Here is a 19,649-nt window from a genome sequence, read left to right on the forward strand (position 1 = left end):
CGTACAGTTAAGGGGCACATGGCTGGCTCAGTGCGTGGAGCTCGTGACTCTTGATCTTGGGGTCTGGAGTTCAAGCCCCACATTGGGTGTAAAGATTACTAAAAAAAATAAAAGTTTCAAAAATACATCAATAAAATGTACATTTAAGTGGTTTTGAGTATATTCACCACGTGCAACCATCACCACTCTCTAATTCTATAACATTTTCTTCACCCCAAAAATATACCCCATATCCATTAGCAGTCAGTCCCTATTCCTCCCTCTTCCAGCCCCTGGAGTGTCTATGCTGGGCATGTTATGTCAGTGGAATCATGCAGCACATAGCCTTTTGTGCTCCCTTCACTCGGCATCATGTTTTCAAGGTTCATCTGTGTGGTAGCGGATGTCAGGCAGATGTCATACCTTTTTATTGCCAACTAAAGTTCACTGTATAAACACACCCAAGTTTTACTTATCCATTCATCAGTTGATGGATATTTGGGTTATTTCCCCTTTTGGGTTATTAAGAATAACACTGCACCGTGAACATTTGTGTACAAGTTTTTATGTGGGTGTATGTGGGTTTTTTTTTTCTTGTGAGCATATACTTAGGTGTGTGGGATTGTTGGATCTTATGAGACCTCTACATTTAATCTTTTTTGACATCTCATTGCTTTTAACTTTTATTCTCTGTAATAAGGAGTAAAATGTACCGTAAGTCACTTAACTCCTCCCCTATGAGTGGAAATTTATGTTGTTGCCGTATGCATTTTTTGAAATCTTTTCTCTTGGGGCACTTGGGTGGCTCAGTCGTTAAGCGTCTGCTTTCGGCTCAGGTCATGGTCCCAGGGTCCTGGGATCAAGCCCTGCATTAGGCTCCCTGCTCCGTGGGAAGCCTGCTTCTCCCTCTCCCACTCCCCCTGCTTGTGTTCCTTCTCTCGTTGTCTCTCTCTTTGTCAAATAAATAAAATCTTTAAAAACAAACAAAAATGAAATCCTTTCTCTTGTCTGCTTGCCCCTTTCCTGTGGCTCTTACACAATGTCTGGCACACAACAGTATAAATTCTGTTTTCTGAGTTGGATTCTGATGCTTTTTTTCCCCCAAATGAAACAGTAATGTATCAGCCAAGGTTGTATAATATGATCCTGAACTATATGGTTATGAAGAAAATTATCCAAGGGCTCCTGGCTGGCTCAGTCCAGCATGCAACTCTTGATCTCGGGGTCATGAGTTTGAGTGTAGAGTTTACTTTGAAAAAGAAAACTTAAGAAAGAGAGAAAGAAAGGAAGGGAGGGAGGAACGAAAAGAGGGAGGGAAGGAAAGAAAATTACCCTAAAATCTAACCATCTCAAACAGGAAGATACCAATTTATGATTTTGGTCTTAGCGTTCAGAACATAAGCTCTAAGCATATAGTTCCGTGATTGCAAAACCAAGAGAGTTCGTGATACCCCAGGCGTGAATCCCATAATGTGCTTATCTCCCCAGGTTCCCTACTTCAGCAAAGCTTGGCAGCGTGTGGTTCAGATACCCCTACTTTCAGGTATTTTTCTCTCCCCTGAAACACTGACAGTAGCGTTTTATAGCTCTATACCTGTGTGTGTGTGTACATTATTGTTGTTTATTTTCAGCATCTTGTCCTCTGAGCCCCAGTCAGTTATCAGATTGTTGTGAGAGTCTCGTTGCTGTTCTAGAGTAAGTAAAATACTTGTTTTCCTATCCCAAAAAAGTCATATATATTGCTTATAAAATTCTTTTCTAATAAACCTGTCTTTCAAGTAATTCCTTCTTCTTGGGAAGTTAAGCACACCACTTGTTTTTAAGGTAAACTGTCTCATATTTTTACAATGTCTACTTTCCACATGCAGTGCAGCTAATAAATGGATAGTCAGTAAGTGTTCTCCATAATTAGTTTTAATGTATGTATAGAGTACTTTTACGACTACCCTAAATCACGCAGTGCTGTCTCGGAGGTTTTGAGTCTTCTGAGAATGTGTCTTTAGGCATGTGTGGACTTTCAGACATAATCACAGCAGCAAGAAGTACTCTGTGTTCCAGTAGGTAGGTTATTTTATTACACGAAGAATGCCATGAAAGACTCGAGCTACTCATTACTAAGTGTATGTTATGCCCCAGCATTTTAATGCTTAAAGTCTTTGAAAGCACAGTCAGGTAGCAAATTAAATTAATTAATATTAACAAATGCATGTGTTCTCTTGAAGATGTCCAGTTTCAGATGATCTCGACATGGTTGGAGTAGCCAGGCAGTATGTCCAGTTAGAGCTTCCGGCTTTTGCACTGGCCTGTCTAATGCTTATGCCCCACTCGGAAAAAAGACATCAGCAAATTAAGGTATCTTTGCAAATTATTCCTCTGGGGCTGCCAAAACAGAAGGTCCCATACTGCATGTCCCCTGCAGAAGGGTTGCATTTTCTTTTTACCAGTCCTGCAAAGCATGAGTACATCAGTCTGAGTGGGGCAGGGGGTTTGTATACAGGTTTAGCAGGAGGTAAACCTGAAAGGTAGGTCAGGGTCTAACTGAGAGATGCCTTAAGAGGGATTTGGACCAGGGCGCCTGGGTGGCTCAGTCAGTTAAGCGTCTGCCTTCGGCTCAGGTCATGATCTCAGGGTCCTGGGATCGAGTCCCGCATCAGGCTCCCTGCTGAGTTGGGAGCCTGCTTCTCCCTCTCCCACTCCCCCTGCTTGTGTTCCCTCTCTCGCTGTGTCTCTCTCTCTCTCTCTCTCTCTGTCAAATAAATAAATAAATAAAATGTTTAAAAAAAAAAAAAAGAGGGATTTGGACCTTGTTCTTTATCTGGTGGAGGTGGGGGAACACAGTTTTCCTGGAAGAGGAAAGTGAAATGGTCAGGCCCTGTTTCAGAAGGAACAGTCCATGGGCTTGATCGGAGGAGAGAGGAGGCAAGAAGGGAATAGTGGGAAGCTATTGCACTTGACCGGACGTGGATCTCACTGGAGCCACACACAACAGCCTGTGGATGGGTGGGAGAGGCTTGTGGGCATTTGTCCCCGTATCAGGGTGGTGGCAGTGAGAGCGACCTGGATGGAGCAGCATGACTTAGTGATTGCATGTGGGAGTTAAGAGAGAGGGTTCTGTGTGTGGTTGTCTGACAAAGGGAGCCAGGAGCATTTTGAGGACAGAACTTTTAAAAAAATAACTCATTCCCTTTACAATACAGAACAAAGAGAACAAAGCACTTGGGAATGTTTTGCGGGATTTCCCCAAAGGTAGATAAGCCAGTAGATAGAGATCTATATAAAAGAACACGCATATTTTTTTATCTGTCATTTGATCTATTCATTGCATTTTTTCACAGCCATCTGTGCTTGTCTTTGACTTTGGGTTTTGGTTTTTGTTTTTTTAAAGATTTTATTTATTTATTTGAGAGAGAGAGAGAAAGAACATGAGATGGGGGGAGGGTCAGAGGGAGAAGCAGACTCCCCGCTGAGCAGGGAGCCCGCTGCGGGACTCGATCCCGGGACTCCAGGATCGTGACCTGAGCCGAAGGCAGTTGCTTAACCAACTGAACCACCCAGGAGCCCCTGGGTTTTTTTTTTTTTTTTACTATTTATAAACTCATCCGTTGATGCTTTTCAAAATTTTATTATTTAAATAGATTCTTTTTGGCACTTAGAATGACAAAATGCTTGTTAAACAGCTCTTGCTGTTACAATAGGTATTTGTAAAATGTCTTCTTCCTTATTTCCATAATTTTTTGTTACATGATAGAGGTGGTTTTTTTCCTATAATAGAAATTCTTAAATATTCCAAATTTAAGAATGAAAATCTTTCAGATTTAACAGAAATTAGTAGTAATAGCACTTTTCCATTAATTGTGGTTTTGATTTTTTTTTCCTCTAGAATTTTCTGGGCTCGTGCAGTCCTCAGATCATTTTGCAACAATTAGAAGAACATATGAATACTGGCCAGTTGGCAGGATTTTCACATCAAGTAAGAGGCAAATTTCATTTCCTTTTCGCTATGAAAAATTTGATCTTAGAGGGTAATAATTTTCCCCAAATCAAAATTAAGCTAAAAACTACTATCTGTTTGGCAATATGTAAAATTGTTTGGCTTTTATTAAAACTTCAGTAAATTTTTTAAAAGGCAGAGACCCCTCTCTCTTATATGCTACTGTACTCAGTGGAAAATTTATATCCTTAAATGCTTGTTGTAAACAGATCTTCCTCATAAAAAGTTCCAAAGTGCTTAACAGCAATTACTTCTTACTGATTTAATCCATTACTAAAATGGGCCAAAACATCTCCCCTTCCCCACTTCATTAAAAAAGAGGCTTAGTCACAACACAATGCTAATTTAACTTGTGATTGTAAGAAATTTTTGGGTATTGAATAAGGCCTTGGAATTTCACACATTTTTAATATAATGATACCTGTTATTCTATAGATTAGAAATCTAATTCTCAATAATATCATAAGTAAGAAGGAGTTTGGGATTTTGGCAAAGACAAAATACTTTCAAGTGTTGAAATTGCACATGATGAATACCAACAACATCACTGACCTGGTAAACTATCTGGCAAGTGAATTAAGGTAAGTTAATTAACAAACAAAAACACCTTACTGTAGAATTTTCTTAAAATTTACCTTTATTTTGGGGGTGCCTGGGTGGCTCAGTCGTTAACTGTCTGCCTTCGGCTTGGGTCGTGATCCCAGGGGCTCGATCCCAGGATCCTGGGACCATGACCTGAGCCGAAGGCAGATGCTTAACGACTGAGCCACCCAGGTGCCCCTCACAGTCCTGCTTTACAACCTGAGTTACAGCTTTATTCCTTAGACACTTGCTCAGAGAATTGGGGGCTTTTATGTAATATAATTTTTGCTAAGCTTGATTGTCTAATTTTCCTGCACCCACAAGTTTGGAAATCAGCTGCTTGGGTTAGGGTTGGGAATGAATTTGGAAAGTGAAAAGGAGAAGGGAGAAATGGCTGGTACTAAGGAAGGGCAGCCTGGTCAGGACAGAAGTCTTTCCTGGGCCATCCCCACATTTAGTCTAACTGTGGTGGCCACTTGGGATGCGTCCCTTTCTCATTACCATGCCATGCATTTCCATGCCATGCATTTCCTTCTGCTTGTTTACCGCTTGTGATCCAACCAGAGCTACACATTCTCCTTTATAAACATTATTTTTTGAGATATAATCAATATATATATGCATATAGGCTACACATATTTCAAGTATGCAGTTTGATAAATTTTGACATATATATCCCCCTTGCAGCCATCACCACCACAGTCAAGATAGCGAACATATTTATCAACCCCCCCCCGAGACTTTCCTCATGATGCTCTTTTTCTTTCCAATTCCATAGTTTAGATGAAGCTTCAGTCTTTATAACTGAATATTCAAAGCACTGTGGGAAGCCTGTACCACCAGACACCGCTCCCTGTGAAATCCTGAAGGTAAAGCTGGCCCACTGTTACTTGGGTTCTAACCTGACACCATTTATATTTTTAGGGTCTTGACATTGAACCAACTTGTTCTGGTGTTGTGGAGATAAATGTATTTTTATGTGTAACTGTGTATATTTTTGTATTTTGCTTTTTGTGTAAGGGGGTCCTAGACCAGAAATCAAAGAGGCCATGATTCTACTCTCTGGGCAGTGTGGCCTCGGGCCAGTCGCTGAGCCTATGCGGGGTTTAGTTTTTGGATCTGGACCACATGGTCTCTTGGGTGTTTTCCAGCATTACAATTCCTCATAAAGTCTTATTTTTCATATTGAAGCAAATGAAAAACTAAATTTCAAAAAGCATTGATTAATGTTGTGCTTGGGCATTAATTGCTTTTAATTCTTCTCCTTTTTAATTACCAAAAACATATGTTCACTATAGAAAAAAAAATTTGAGGGACACCTGGGTGGCTCAGTCAGTTAAGCATCTGCCTTCAGCTTAGGTGTGATCCCAGGGTTCTGGGATTGAGTCCTGCATCGGGCTTCTTTCTTAGCAGGGAGTGTGCTTCTCCCTCTGCCTGCCATTCCCACTGCTTGTGCTCTCTTTCTCTGACAAATAAAAAGTCTTTAAAAAAAAAAAAAATTCTGCAAGAGCCAAAAACAAAACAATCCCTAATCTCTTGAAATCTCACTACCCAGAAATAGGATCACTGTTAATAGGATTTAGTATGCATCCTTCCAAATGTTTTCAAGTGTAAAATATGCATATAAATTGTTCTTACTCCTATCCTTAACTTAAATATAAGGTAAAATTTTTTACTTCTTTTTTTTTTTTAAGATTATATTTTTTGGTGGGAGGGCACCTGGGTGGCACAGTCAGTTAAGCATCTGCCTTCGGCTCAGGTCATGATCCCAGGGTCCTGGGATTGAGCCCCACATCAGGCTTCCTGCTCAGTGGGGAGTCTGCTTCTCCCTCTCCCTCTGCTGCTCCCCCTGCTTGTGCTCTCTCGCTGTGTCTCTCTCTGACAAATAAATAAAATCTTTATTAAAAAAAAATCCTATTTTTTTTAATTTTATTTATTTGAAAAAAAAAATAGGGCACCTGGGTGGCTCAGTCGTTGGGCGTCTGCCTTCAGCTCGGGTCATGATCCCGGGGTCCTGGGGTCAAGCCCTGCATCGGGCTCCCTGCTCCCTGGGGAGCCTGTTTCTCCCTCTCCCTTGCCTCCCACTCTCTCTGCTTATGCGCTCTCTCTCTCTCTCTCAAATAAATAAAACCTTTAAAAAAATTTTTTTATTTGTCACAGAGAGCAAGAGAGCATGAGGAGGGGGAGCAGCAGGCAGAGAGAGAAGCAGACTCCCCACCGAGCAAAGAGCCCAATGCAGGACTCGATCCCAGGACGCTGGGACCATGACCTGAGCCAAAGGCAGATGCCTAACCAACTGAGCCACCCAGGCATCCCAATATTTCATTTTTTTTTTAAGTAATCTCTATGCTCAGCGTGGGGCTCAAACTCACAGCCCTGAGACCCAAGAGTCACATGCTCCACTAACTGAGCCAGCCAGGCACCCCTAAAATTTTTTACTTTGATCATGTTTTGGTAGTTTAGTAAACCTAATTAAATTATTGTGGGCTTTTTCTCCCCCCCTCCTTTGGTCCAGATCAAGCATGTTAAAATAAGCGTACATTTTAACTTTAATTAATAACTTCCCTTGTTCACTTCCAGTCTGTTGTGTTCAATGGCATAAGATTACTTTTTTTTAAAAGGGAGATTATTGATTCAGGAGACAAATTTGTGGCCCTTAAAATGTATCTGTTTAAAAAAAAAATAAAATGTATCTGTTTTTCTCTAGTCCTATCTATCTAAATGTCAAATAATTTTACATGTAGATGTTTAGCAATACAGTTAAGCCCTCAGTTTTATAGTTTATCAGACCGTTTTCTATTGAAAAAACTAAATGACACTAATAAAAATGCTTCTGTGTTTCTTCCCATTTAGATGTTCCTTAGTGGATCATAGTGGATCATCCAACCTTTTTTAAGAACAAAGGGAAGCTTGGAGTCTACTATTAACTAATCATATTTATTACAGTTTTAAAATTGTACAATTGATATATTATAACTTGTCAAATGTTAACCAGCAAGTAACAACTAAGGTGCTTCATAGCAGTATGATTATCCTATGAAGAACTCATGTCTTGAATTAATAAACCTTTTATTTACCAGTCACTTGTATAACTTATGGAGACTATTGATCTTTTGCACCCCATATGAAGGAAACTAAATGCAAAAATACTTTGCTCCCTCCACAAGATAAAAAACTACTTATATCCTGTATCTTCATATATAAATAAGAATAATGTCAATATTTTTAATGTAATTCTAGTAAATATGTATCTAAGTTTTGCAGCAGACCGTATCAGTGGCCAGCCTGAAAAATAGAAACCACTCTAGCTATTTCAGGCAGAGAAGGATTGGATGCCAGGAATTGGTTGCAAAGGTGTTAAAAGGACTGAATAAGCAACGGGGAGATGGGTGGAGAGGGGTTGGGCTAGAGAGGCAGAGGGGAAGGGGCTGTTAGCTGAGATCTGGAGGCTGCCGCCCCTGGGTTGGCTCCCCTCCCCGCCTTTGCAACACTGAGCTGGGGGAGCCACTGTCAGGCCACCACCAGAAGAGAAAAGAAGCAAGTCTTTGCTTTTTCCAACCTTCTAATTCTCGTGCCAATGCCAAGAATGACAGAACCAAACCGGAACCTGTTCGGCAGCGGGTCGCCGGCCGTCAGCGGCAGCAGTACGCAGGCTGGCCTGGGGGGGCAGTGTGGAGCTGAAAGCCCGCAGCTGCCACCCCGCGCAGAAACCACCGCACCTCTTACTCCGTCTTTGTAGTCTTTTTCTAGACGGGTGTATAACTTGAATAAGTTGAATTTTATACATAGAATGAGCTTTCCTTTGTTTTTCCCGTTGACAAAAACATTATTTCTATACAGAAAACTCAGTGTAGCATTGTGATTAAAAACTTGGGTTTGGGGGTAAAACTAGTCTGGATTTGAATCCTGGCTCTTTCCCGTACTAGCTGCCTAACGATCCTGGACAAGTTCTGTAACTTCTCAAAGCCTTAGTTCCTGCATTTGTAAAACCTCCTAAGGAGATTTAAATGATCCTCCACTTGCTCTGTTCTGGACATTCAGACTACACCAATATTTTTCACAAAGCTTTTTCCTTATTTGGGATTACTTCCTTAAGATGGATTTGCAGGAACAGATTGACCAGATGAAAGGGAATGAAGAACATCTTAAAAGCCCTAGATGCACCTTGCCAGACTCCCTATGTTCCGAAAGATCTCCACAAATGCCCGTTCTCACCAGCAAGAAGCATGTCTGCTTTACCTCTTCTCCCTAACATGGACCAGTCTGACATTTAAAAACCTTTTGCTAGTATGATAGGTGAAAATGGTATCTCACTATTTATGTCTGTATTTCTTTGATATTTATGTGATGGAACCTTACGAAAACTATCTGACTGCTTTTGAAAACAGAGCCTGGAATTGTCTTCTTGGGCATAAATGTGCAAGGAATGGAAGGGGTCAAGTGGTGGCACCAGAAGGTAACAAATGGGAAATGACTCTGCACGCCTGATGGACTCAAGCTAAGTTGCATGATTCTTTCCCAATCTTAACACTGGTTTCAGTGTTTCCAATAAAGTTCTGATCAGCAAAGGGTGAGCTTTAGGTACACCATGGAAGTAATTTTTTGAAATATAAATTTAAAATTTATTTTCAGTTCATTTGAAGTTCAAAAATACAGTTAGGCAGGGTCCTTGTTGTTCTATTTATTATATTTTTATTAGCCTTGATTATTTTATACTCTTGTCTCCATACAGCCATTCTCCATGCTGTTTATCCTTAAAACAAACCAGATCTCGTCTGTGCCTGCATCACACTTTTACTGGCTCCGCATTTCACTTAGTACAAGACCCAAGTTGCCAACTGAGGCACACAGGCACCTTTGTTCAAATTAGAAACAGAATCCACTTTAGGAAGATGAGTTATAAAAAGGCTTTCCTCAGGGGTGCCTGGGTAGCTCAGTCGGTTAAGCATCTAACCCTTGATATCAGCTCAGGTCTTGATCTCAGGGTTGTGAGTTCAAGTCCTGCCATGGGCTCCACACTGGGTGTGGAGCCTACATTAAAAACAAATAAATAAATAAAAGGCTCTCCTCTTGGTAGATCTAATGCAAAAAGGCACTCCCTGGAAACGGTCACATCTGTATGATGCACTGGATTAAAAGCTGGATTTCAGGGGCACCTGGGTGGCTCAATTGGTTAAGCATCTGACTTAAGCTCAGGTTATGATCTCAGGGTCCTGGGATTGAGCCCAGCATGGGGCTCCTCACTCAGCGGAGAGTCTACTTGTCCCTCTCCCTCAGCCACTCTCCCCACTGGTATTCGCAAACGCTCTTTCTCTCTCTCTCTCTCAAATAAATAAAATCTTAAAAACAAAAAAAGAAAGGAAGAAAGCTGGGTTTCAGTTACAGCTCAGTGCTCCCTGCCATTCATACAGTGGCTTAGAAGGTCCTGCACGATTCAGCCCCACCTAACTTTCTAAAAGCCTGAATGTCTACCACTTTCTCCTTTGACTCGCCTTCCCCACCAGCCCAACCAAAGTTGCCCCCCTACCCTAGTCACTTGCTATGGCGTTAACATATTTACTTTCTTCTTAAAGCAATCCAAAGTTATCATGGTTGACGGGTTTATTGATTGTCTCACTACTCATCATGTCGTCCCCAAACTCTAAAACAGAGTCTCATATAATAGACTTAATAAATATGTATGAAATAAATTAGCTACCCATTTTCAGGGTAAAATTCCTTCCTTGAAAGTATTTTACCCTGAAAATGGGTAGCTAACTTATTAACATGAACATGTGATAGCACCTTATTATACAGAAAGGGGGAAGTTAGCAACAACTAAATAAGTAAAAGGCACTACTATATTCTCATGACTCATGCCCAGACTTTCATCTACTCTTGCTTTGAACGAGGTGGCTAAATTTTCATTGCTTTGACTACTTGGAGTAGAGAATTTTGTTAGTGGAGTGCTCTCCCTCCCCTCCCTTCTGGATAGAAATCCTGGCCTGGAAAAATGTAGGATAATCAGTGTTCTTTCTACTGTGTCTTCTGGGGCCCAGAGATTTGGAACCTGTTTGCAGTTTTTATGTTAACACATTGGATCCCTCGAAATGAGTCTAAATGTTAACTCAAAACAGCTAAGTCTTACCATAAACTCTACGAAGCATTAGAGAAAGACAAAGTGGTGGTGGTGGTGTCTGGCGTTCTTTACATGTTTGAAAACAACCAGAAAACAAGAGCATGTGCTTCTAGACCCAACCAAAGCTGAATATTTTCTAAAGGGAAAACAAATTTCTAGAGCAATCCTCACCTTCCAACGTTCATAGGACTCAAGAATGTGACCTCTAAACTGACTTTCCCTGGATAACTACTCTTACTGTTTTTTTTTAAAAAAGCTTTATTGAGATATAGTTCGGGTACCATACAATTCACCCATTTAAAGTGTACAGCTCGATGTTTCACGGATATAACCATCATCACAGTCAATCTTAGAATATTTACATTACCTCTAAAAGAAACTCTATATCCTTTAGCTGCTAGCCCCGTACTTCCCCGCCTCCAACCCTAGCCTTCTCCAAAGCAACCACCATCTCTATGGATTTACCTATTCTGGACATTTCCTATAAATAGAGTCATACAATTTGTGTCTTTTTGTGCCTGGCTTCTTTCACTTCGCATGCTGCTTCCAAAGTTCATCATGGAGCATGTGTCACAGCTTCATTCCTTTTTATGGTAGAATAATATTCTATATTATGGATGGACCATATTTTGTTTGTCCATTCATCCATTGATGCACATTTGGGTTGTTTCCACCTTTTGGCTATTATGAAAAAAATCACTATATCCAATAGCTTTTGAAACATCTTGGTACTTTTAGAAAGTTTCAACTTTTTTTCCAATATGTATACCCAGACTTAGCTAAGATACCAGATAAGACTCAATGATCATGGGGCATCTGGGTGGCTCAGTTGGTTAAGCGTCTGCCTTTGGCTCAGGTCATGGTCCCAGGGTCCTGGTATCAAGCCCCATGTCGGGCTCCCTGCTCAGTGGGGAGCCTGCTTCTCCCTCTCCCACTCCCCCTGCTTGTGCTTCCTCTCTCTCTCTATCTGTCAAATAAATAAAATCTTAAAAAAATAATATTTATTTTAGAGAGAGTATCTTAAGCAGACTCCATGCCCAGCACAGACCCAATGTGGAGCTCAATCTTATGACCCTGAGATCATGACCTCAGCCGAAATCAAGAGTCAGACGCCCAACCAACTGAGCCACCCAGGCGCCCCCCAAGATTATTATTTTTTTAAAGATTTTATTTATTTTTAGAGAAAGAGAGCATGAGCAGGGGGAGGAGCACAGGATGAGGGGGACAGAGAATTTCAAGCTCACTCAAACTCAGCTCGGAGCCAGACACAGGGCTCCATCTCATTGACCCTGAGATCATGATCTGAGCCGAAATCAAGAGTTGGATGCTTAATCAACTGAGCCACCCAGGCATCCCTCTCACCCTCTTTTTTAAAAAAGACTCTTGGGGCACCTGGCTGGCTCAGTCAGAAGGTCAAGCAACCGTTGATCTCAGGGTCATGAGTTCAAGCCCCACATTGGGTATAGAGATTACTTAAATTAAAAACATTAAAAAAAAATAAAAATGAAGGGGCACCTGGGTGGCTCAATTAGTTAAGCATCCGACTCCTGGTTTTGGCTCAGGTCGTGATCTTGAGGTTGTGAGATGGAGCCCCACATCTGGCTCCTTGCTCAGCGGGGAGTCTGCTTGAGATTCTTTCTCCCTCTGCTCCTCCCCTTGCTCCCGGGCTCTCGCTCTCAAATAAATAAATAAATAAATAAATAAATCTTTTTAAAAATAAAAAATTTTTAAAAATTTAAAACACTCCTAACCAAGCACAGTCTTCAACATTGAGTTCAATCATTCATAAGTTTGCCATGTGGAAGTAAGAATTCTGTATAGTCATGGATTAACGGGTCACCTTTTCTCAGGAAGTTACATGCTTTTGTGTTCATCTGGATTGCTGGTGGGACTTTTCTAGATTTTCATTTTTACTTCTGGGCTTAGAGGTGGACAAGAGACACTGACAGTGAGGATGGAAAGAAAAGGTAAATGGTGAGGGTCATAAGGGAGATGAAGAGATCTTAAGTGTGAAGGAAGAAAGGCCCGGAAGGACGAAACCAAGCCATAGTCTTCGCCGAGTTTTCTGTTGGCCTCCTATGTTAGGTCTCTTGAAACGCAGTTGTCGAAAATTCACTTTCTCCCGTTTGCCCCGAATGTCTCTTACTTCCCAAGGTGGCTATAACAAATTACCATGAATCGAGAGCCTTAAAGCAGCGGGAATTTGGGGTGCCCTGCTGGCTCAGTCCGTAGAGGGCGCAACTCTTGATCTTGGGGGTTGTGAGTTCGAGCTCCACGTTGGGCATTGAGCCAACTTAAACAAACAAAACAGGAATTTATTCTCTCACAGGTCTGGGGGCCAGAAGTCCAAAACCAAGGCGTTGGCAGGGCCATGATCCCTCCAAAGGCTCTAAGGGAAAATCCTGCCTTGTCTCTTCTGGCTTCCGGTGGCTCTAGGTGTCCTTGGCTTGTGTCCTCTTTATTGCAGTCTCTGCCTCCATCATCACGTGGCTTCCATTGTGTGTCTCTGAATGTCCTTTTCTGTCTCTTATAAGGACACTTGTCGTTGGATCTCATCTTAATCTTTACCCTAAATTACATCTTCGAAGACACAATTTCCAAATAGGGTCACATTCCATGTGGTCGTGAATCTTGGAGTGGACGTTGTTCGACCCACTACAAGCTCCTCAAAGTCCACTTCGGTCTCTGTGATGAGGGAGCGGAAGGCAAGCTGAGGACAAAGCACAAGCTGACACCTGCAACCCCCATCCCCACACTGCCAGGTAGGACCTGTGTGACAGGTTCCAGGAAACTCCCAGCTATCTTAATGTCTTGTTAGAGGGGAAAGCAACCTTAAACTTGACAATGGCGAGGCCTCCAGTATCCTGTGAGTCCTTAACATATGAAAGTTCTTTTGAAAACCTCCCTTTTCCTTACCTCCCCCAACTCTCAAGTATATGATCACTCGCCCCTCACAATCCCGGGGCAGCAGCTCTGTCTGCCCACGGGTTCTGTCCCCGGGCTTTAATAAAACCACCATTTTGCACCAAAGACGTCTCAAGAATTCTTTCTTGGCCGTCGGCTCCGGACGCCACCCCCCTACACCTCACCGATACTCCAAAACCACATCACTTATAACCTGTGGCCCATTGACAGATACTTGGGACAGGCAGAGTGACCATCCTCCAGGACTTCAACTGCCTTGATGTTAATACTTTGCTAAGGGCAAAAAGGAACCTTAGTATGGCATTAGCCCGACCTCCAGGATCCTGCAAGTCTTCTTCAACGTATAAAAATCCCTCTGGAACCTCCTTTTATCCCGACCCCCAAGCTATACGTTGACAATCATTCCCCAAGCGTATGGCCACCTAAACAACTGAAGGGTCTCCTAAGGTTTTAGTAGACAGTAGTGAATGACTCCTCCAGGTCCTGGAAATCTTGCTTCCAAATTCCTTAGAGACTTGGGCTCTCCCTAAGCCCCACTAAATCAGTCACCCCTCCCAACCCCAGGGCAGCTCTTCTGCCCACGGGTCCTGTCCCCGTGCTGCTTTTTTGCACCGAAGACGTCTCAGGAATTCTTTCTTGACCATTCACTCCCGAACCTCAACATTTCACATCAGGAACCGTCATTCTGTTCTCTGTCTCAGTTAATTTGACTACACAATGTACTTCTTTTTTTTTTTTAGATTTTATTTATTTATTTGAGAGAGAGAATGAGAGAGAGAGAGAGCATGAGACGACGGGGGAGGGTCAGAGGGAGAAGCAGACTCCCCGCTGAGCAGGGAGCCCGACGCGGGGCTCGATCCCGGGACCCCAGGATCGTGACCTGAGCTGAAGGCAGTCGCCCAACCGACTGAGCCCCCCAGGCGCCCCTACACAATACACTTCTTATGTGTAAAATCATGCAGTACATGTCCTTTTGTGACTGGCTTATTTCCCTCAGCACAATGTCCTCCAGGTTCATCCACGTTGTAGCAGGTGTCAGAGTCTCCTTCCTTTTTAGGGCTGAACACTACAGGAACTGATGGGAAATGTTGGGGTTCAGAGCCGACGGCCAAGAAAGAATTCTTGAGCTGTTTTCGGTGCAAAAAGGTTTTTATTAAAGCCCGGGGACAGCACCTGTGGGCTTGTGAGGAGCAACTGATTATGTACTCTGGAGTTGGGGGAGGTAAAGACAAAAGGACGTCTCCAAAAGGACTTTCATATGTTAAACAAGACGCACAGGATTCCGGAGGCCTAGTTATTGTTAAGCTAAGGGCCTTCTTCTTCTAGCAAGGCATTAATATTAAGACAGTTGGGAATTCCTGGAGGTCAAGTCCTACTCTGCCTGCCTCAAGTATTTGTCAACGGGTTGCAGGTTTTTTGCCTTTGTTCCTCACATCAGGAACCATATTCTTTTTTTAAAGATTTATTTATTTGAGACAGTGTGGGTGCACACATGCGTGCGCGCGCACACACACACGCACACACGCACACACACGCGCACGCACGAGGTCGGGGGGGAGCAGAGGGAGAGGAAGAGAAGCCGACTCACTGCGGAGCAGGGAGACCGACACTGGACTCCTGGGATCATGACCTGACCTGAAGGCAGACGCTTAATCGACTGGGCTACCCGGGCGCCCCAGGAACCCTATTCTTTTGAAAGGTGATCATAACCTCCTTTCTTTGGATTTTTATGATTCTATCTTTACTTATTTTCATCCCTGATTCTAATGAATAAACCATGCATGTTTCTTTAGCATTTTCCTCCTTAATGATTACAGATTTCAGTGTTTCAGGTTTTTTAAAACAGAACCTAGCCCTCTGCTCTGGGTCCTGTCATTTTTGCCCTGGGAACCAATGTCATGTGCATTTTAATTACCCCACTACCAAATCTCTAGGAAAGCTAAGGAATCAACAGGTTTCAAAAGTGGGTAAGAGTAACCAGAAGGACAATTCTCAAAGAACAATCTTTTTTATTTCTCTATCCCTTTCCTTTCTTTGAAGCTGGCTCCCAGGCAAACCCCCCAGGACGTCGCCAATGGTTTAGATTTAGCTCCAAGAACTCAGTGACCTCCTGCGGGCGGTCCTCTGAAGGTCAGCAAGATTTTGTATTTTGTTTCCTTTTATTTTAGCACACTTACCCATTGTTTTGTAAATACCTCACATTCCAGGCGATTGAAGACTTCTTGAATCAACAACTCAACCTCTTTATAGACAAGACCCATTGACTCTCTGAATTCCTAGCTGAATTAAAAAAAAAAAAAATCACGGTGTGAAAACGGAGAAATGTAATGCCGCATCCCTATCAAATATTCTCGGAGGGATAAAACTTAATTCATTTTTCCTCATGGCTATTTCCCTGCAAACTTTATAGACAAATGTAGCCTCTCAATCAGCATAGGCAAAGGACCTATTTCCTTTAATCCATCAGCTGTGAAACAGGTTTTTAAGGTAGGCAACTTAAGTCATTTATTTTCATAGTTTACACATTACACAATGATTTAGGACTAGGTGCCAAGAACTATAGAAGAGCCAGATCAAATCCAACAACACTTCAAGTACTAATCCCTAATATTAGCCCTCAAATGCCCTTATAAAAGCCTACCCAGCTGCATTATCCTTTTCCTGAAAGCTTTCTATGTGTGGAGTCCAGCAGGAACCTTCTAAGGTGGCGCTGCCAGGACTTTCTAGAACCATGGGAAAGTGAAGGAAACACGGTGGAGACAGGACTACTTAACTCTCACTGCTTTCCCCAGGTCACAACCTAGTGATGCAGAAAAGTCAACCTGTCTTTCAAAAGGGAAGTGTTCACCTTCACCACATAGATTGGAAAAAGAAAGCCGGAGTTTTTGATAAGGCTTGATCACGTGTCAGTGTTAGATGCTAAGCTCTCAAATCCCAAGAGAAGCCGCACAGACACCATAGCGTGGCCAGTGGTTCTATCTCGCCTGTTGTGCTCAGAGCCGACAGCTATAATTATTTCAAGATTGCACCTAAATCTAGTCCATCCTTTTCTTGAAACACTAAGATTGGCTAGAGACAACAGGGAGGATGAGATTGGGGTTCATCCTGAGGAACACACACACACTCTCTCTCTGCCTAACCCTGAGGATGAACTGCTCTCAAGAATTTGTCATCATTTGCTCTTTACCTACAAGCTGAAGAGGGGTGTTTCTTTCATGTTGGCCATAGGAATGCGTGATGTCATCTTTTCTCTCCCATGAGAGCACCCATAAAGTGTGTGAAGGTGGCCACTGTTAGTCTTGTGATTCTTGCTCCCATTTGGATAAAATTAATGTCTTTGCCTTGCTTTTTCAGAACCTTGAAGTCTATACTGACTTTGGCTGCAAGTCATAGAAAACCTAACTAGATGTGGCTGGAAGCAAAGAGGGCATTTATATCTTGCATAATCAGAAGTCTAGAGACCAAGTTCCCCCAACTTGCCAATGATGTAATCAAGGGCTCAGATTCTTTCCATTTTTCCACTTGGCCATTCTCTACTGTTCTGGCTTGTCCTTGGTTTGTCTCCTCACAATGCAAAAGGGCTCAGCTGCTCCAAGCATTACATCTCTCAAGAATTTTCAAAATTTTCAAAAGTCTTTTCTCCCCCCAAATCCTTTTTTTTTTTTATTGAGGTGAAATTCACACAACATAAAATTAACCTTCTTTAAAGGTGGCATTTGGTACAGTCACAATGTTGTGCAACCACCACCTCTCTCTAGTCCCAGATATGTTCATCTCCCGCAAAGGAGACCCCCATTCCCACTTAAACAGTCACTCCCCATTCCTCCCTTCCTGATCCCTGGGCAACCACTAATCTAGCTTCTGTCTCTAAGGATGTGTGTATTCTAGATATTTCATAAAATTGGAATCATACAATATGAGGCCCTCTCTGTGGCTTTTTTCACTGGTCTAATGTCTTCGTGGTTCATCCACAATGTGGCTTGTAACAGCCTGCCATTCCTTTTTATGATATTCTATTGTATGGATCCACCACCCTTTGTTTATCCATCAAACTGTTGATGGACATTTGGGTTATTTCCACCTTTTGGCTATCGTGAATAATGTTGCCATGAACATGCTTAGACATGCACTTGTTTGAGTAACTGATTTTCAATTTTGGGGGGCATATACCCAGCAATGGCATTGCTGGGAAATTTTCATAAAAGTGTCCCTAGAAGACTTCCCCTAACATCGTACTAGTCAGAACTGTGTCGCAGCTCCATACCTACGGCAATGTCTTGGCAAGGAGAATAATAAGCCACGACTGGCTTAACCTCACAAGATTCACACACCCTGGAGCTGGCTTTGAACCCAGTGACCTCTGAAGGACACGGACATTGGGAGGAAGGCCATTTGCAGAAGGTGGTGACCGTGAGCACGGACACCGTGACGCAGGTAGCAAGTTCTCTGCCAACCACCCCTTTCAATAATATTAGAGCAATCTGTATCCTGTTCAAGGGTGTGAACTTCTCTGTTCTAGCTGCCAAACAACCTTTCCCTTAGGGATTGTCTATTCTATAAACAGTTGTCTTAATGAAGAAGTGTGGGTACTAGAGTCATAACAAACAGCCAGAGGATCAAGGCCATGTGAAGTAGAAGACCTTAAAAATACTAGAGGAAGGACCCTGGTGGATCCAGAGTATGCCTTGCCTATGGTATCCTTGTAGAGACCCTGGGGGTGTGCATCAAATGAGAATGTGCTTCATTGATTTAATTGTCTTCTAGATTTTGATTTGTGTACCCAGATTTGCCTTTGCCTCCACCACTGTGATATGGAAGTCATTTATTCCTCTATTCCACAAATGTATATTGTGTGCCTACTATGTGTCAGGCACTATGCAAGATGCTGTGGAAATGATAGCAACCAGAGACACATAGCTCCTGCCCTCACGGGGCTTACAGTGTGGTGGACGAGACTGAAGCTAAACAAGTAATTGTGCAGATAATTACTTAATTACTTTATGATAAATGCTATGAAGAAGAAAAAACCCGGGGTCCTATGAAAGTACAGAAGAGAGGAAGGATTCTGATCAGACCCTCCTTGACAGTAGAGAGGCTACAAGTGCTCCCCTAATGTGGTGGCTCGGGGAAAGTGGTTACAGCAAGGAAATGTCAAGGAAGTCCTTTAATAGGCCAGCAAGGCCAAGGGCAGGCTCCAGAGACACTATTTGGAGCACAATGGGCATCTATTTATTTTCAGCTTAATGTTCATGAGAAAAGTCAAACTAAGTTTGAAGATGATTGTTTTATACCCATAAATCCCAGAGCGGGGAAGTTTTAAAAACTGAATTGGAATCGCTCGTGTCGCTCTCTCTGTGTGATGCTGGAAGAGAAGTCTGTGGCCCAAATACTACGTCTTGTCCCCATTCTGGCTACAGCTGATTAGAGCAGCTAGTGGTACGCATGCCCGGGGATCGTCCATTGGCTGACCGGCAGCCCCCGAGGTGGCCTGGTGTTTAAGTTTTGCTCAAAAAGGCACTCTGTTCTGGCATATTCATTTCCTAGGGTTGCTGTTACAAATTACTACACACTGGGTGTCTTAAAACAACAGAAATTTAGTCTTTCACAGTTTTGGAGGCCAGAAATCTGAAATCGAGGTTTTGGCAGGTCATACTCCTTCCAGAGATTCTAAGGAAAAATCCCTCCGTGCCCCTTCCAGCTTCCGGTGGCTCCAGGCATTCTTTGGCTTGTGGTTGCCTCACTCCACTCTCTGCCTCTGTCTTCATGTCACCTTCTCCTCTGTGTCGCTCCTCTTTGTGTGCCTACTATAAGGGCACTGTGATTGGATTTGGGACCCATCCAGGTAGTCCAGGATGATTTCATGTTGTTGACCTAAATTTAATTATCTGCAAAGACCTTTCTCCGAAATAGGTCACATTCATAAATAAGGTGCCTGGGGTTAGGCTGGGGAACATATCTTTTTCAGGGCCACCATTCAACCTACTACAATTGGATAATGACTATTATACCCAATGATATCCCCAACTAGAGCCTTCAAACAAGCTCTCAAGGTCC

General features: G+C 42.6%; 1 protein-coding gene across 2 annotated transcripts in view; it reads left to right on the forward strand.

Moving 5' to 3' along the window:
* KNTC1 (kinetochore associated 1) overlaps positions 1–7,635 on the forward strand; it is a 75,363-nt gene extending 67,728 nt beyond the window's left edge. For both annotated transcript variants that reach the window (XM_028092439.2, XM_088019375.1), the window contains 7 exons: positions 1,468–1,522; positions 1,611–1,674; positions 2,202–2,331; positions 3,860–3,949; positions 4,406–4,551; positions 5,331–5,421; positions 7,406–7,635. In XM_028092439.2, the coding sequence (XP_027948240.2) occupies positions 1,468–1,522; positions 1,611–1,674; positions 2,202–2,331; positions 3,860–3,949; positions 4,406–4,551; positions 5,331–5,421; positions 7,406–7,426 (597 nt within the window). In that variant the 3' untranslated portion in view covers positions 7,427–7,635. The remainder of the gene's footprint in view (positions 1–1,467; positions 1,523–1,610; positions 1,675–2,201; positions 2,332–3,859; positions 3,950–4,405; positions 4,552–5,330; positions 5,422–7,405) is intronic.
* Positions 7,636–19,649: the final 12,014 nt, after the last annotated feature.

Source organism: Eumetopias jubatus, unplaced genomic scaffold, assembly GCF_037043125.1.
Source record: "Eumetopias jubatus isolate StellerSeaLion01/CBP00866 unplaced genomic scaffold, mEumJub1_p1.0 scaffold_16, whole genome shotgun sequence".
In the NCBI taxonomy this organism is placed as follows: domain Eukaryota; kingdom Metazoa; phylum Chordata; class Mammalia; order Carnivora; family Otariidae; genus Eumetopias; species Eumetopias jubatus.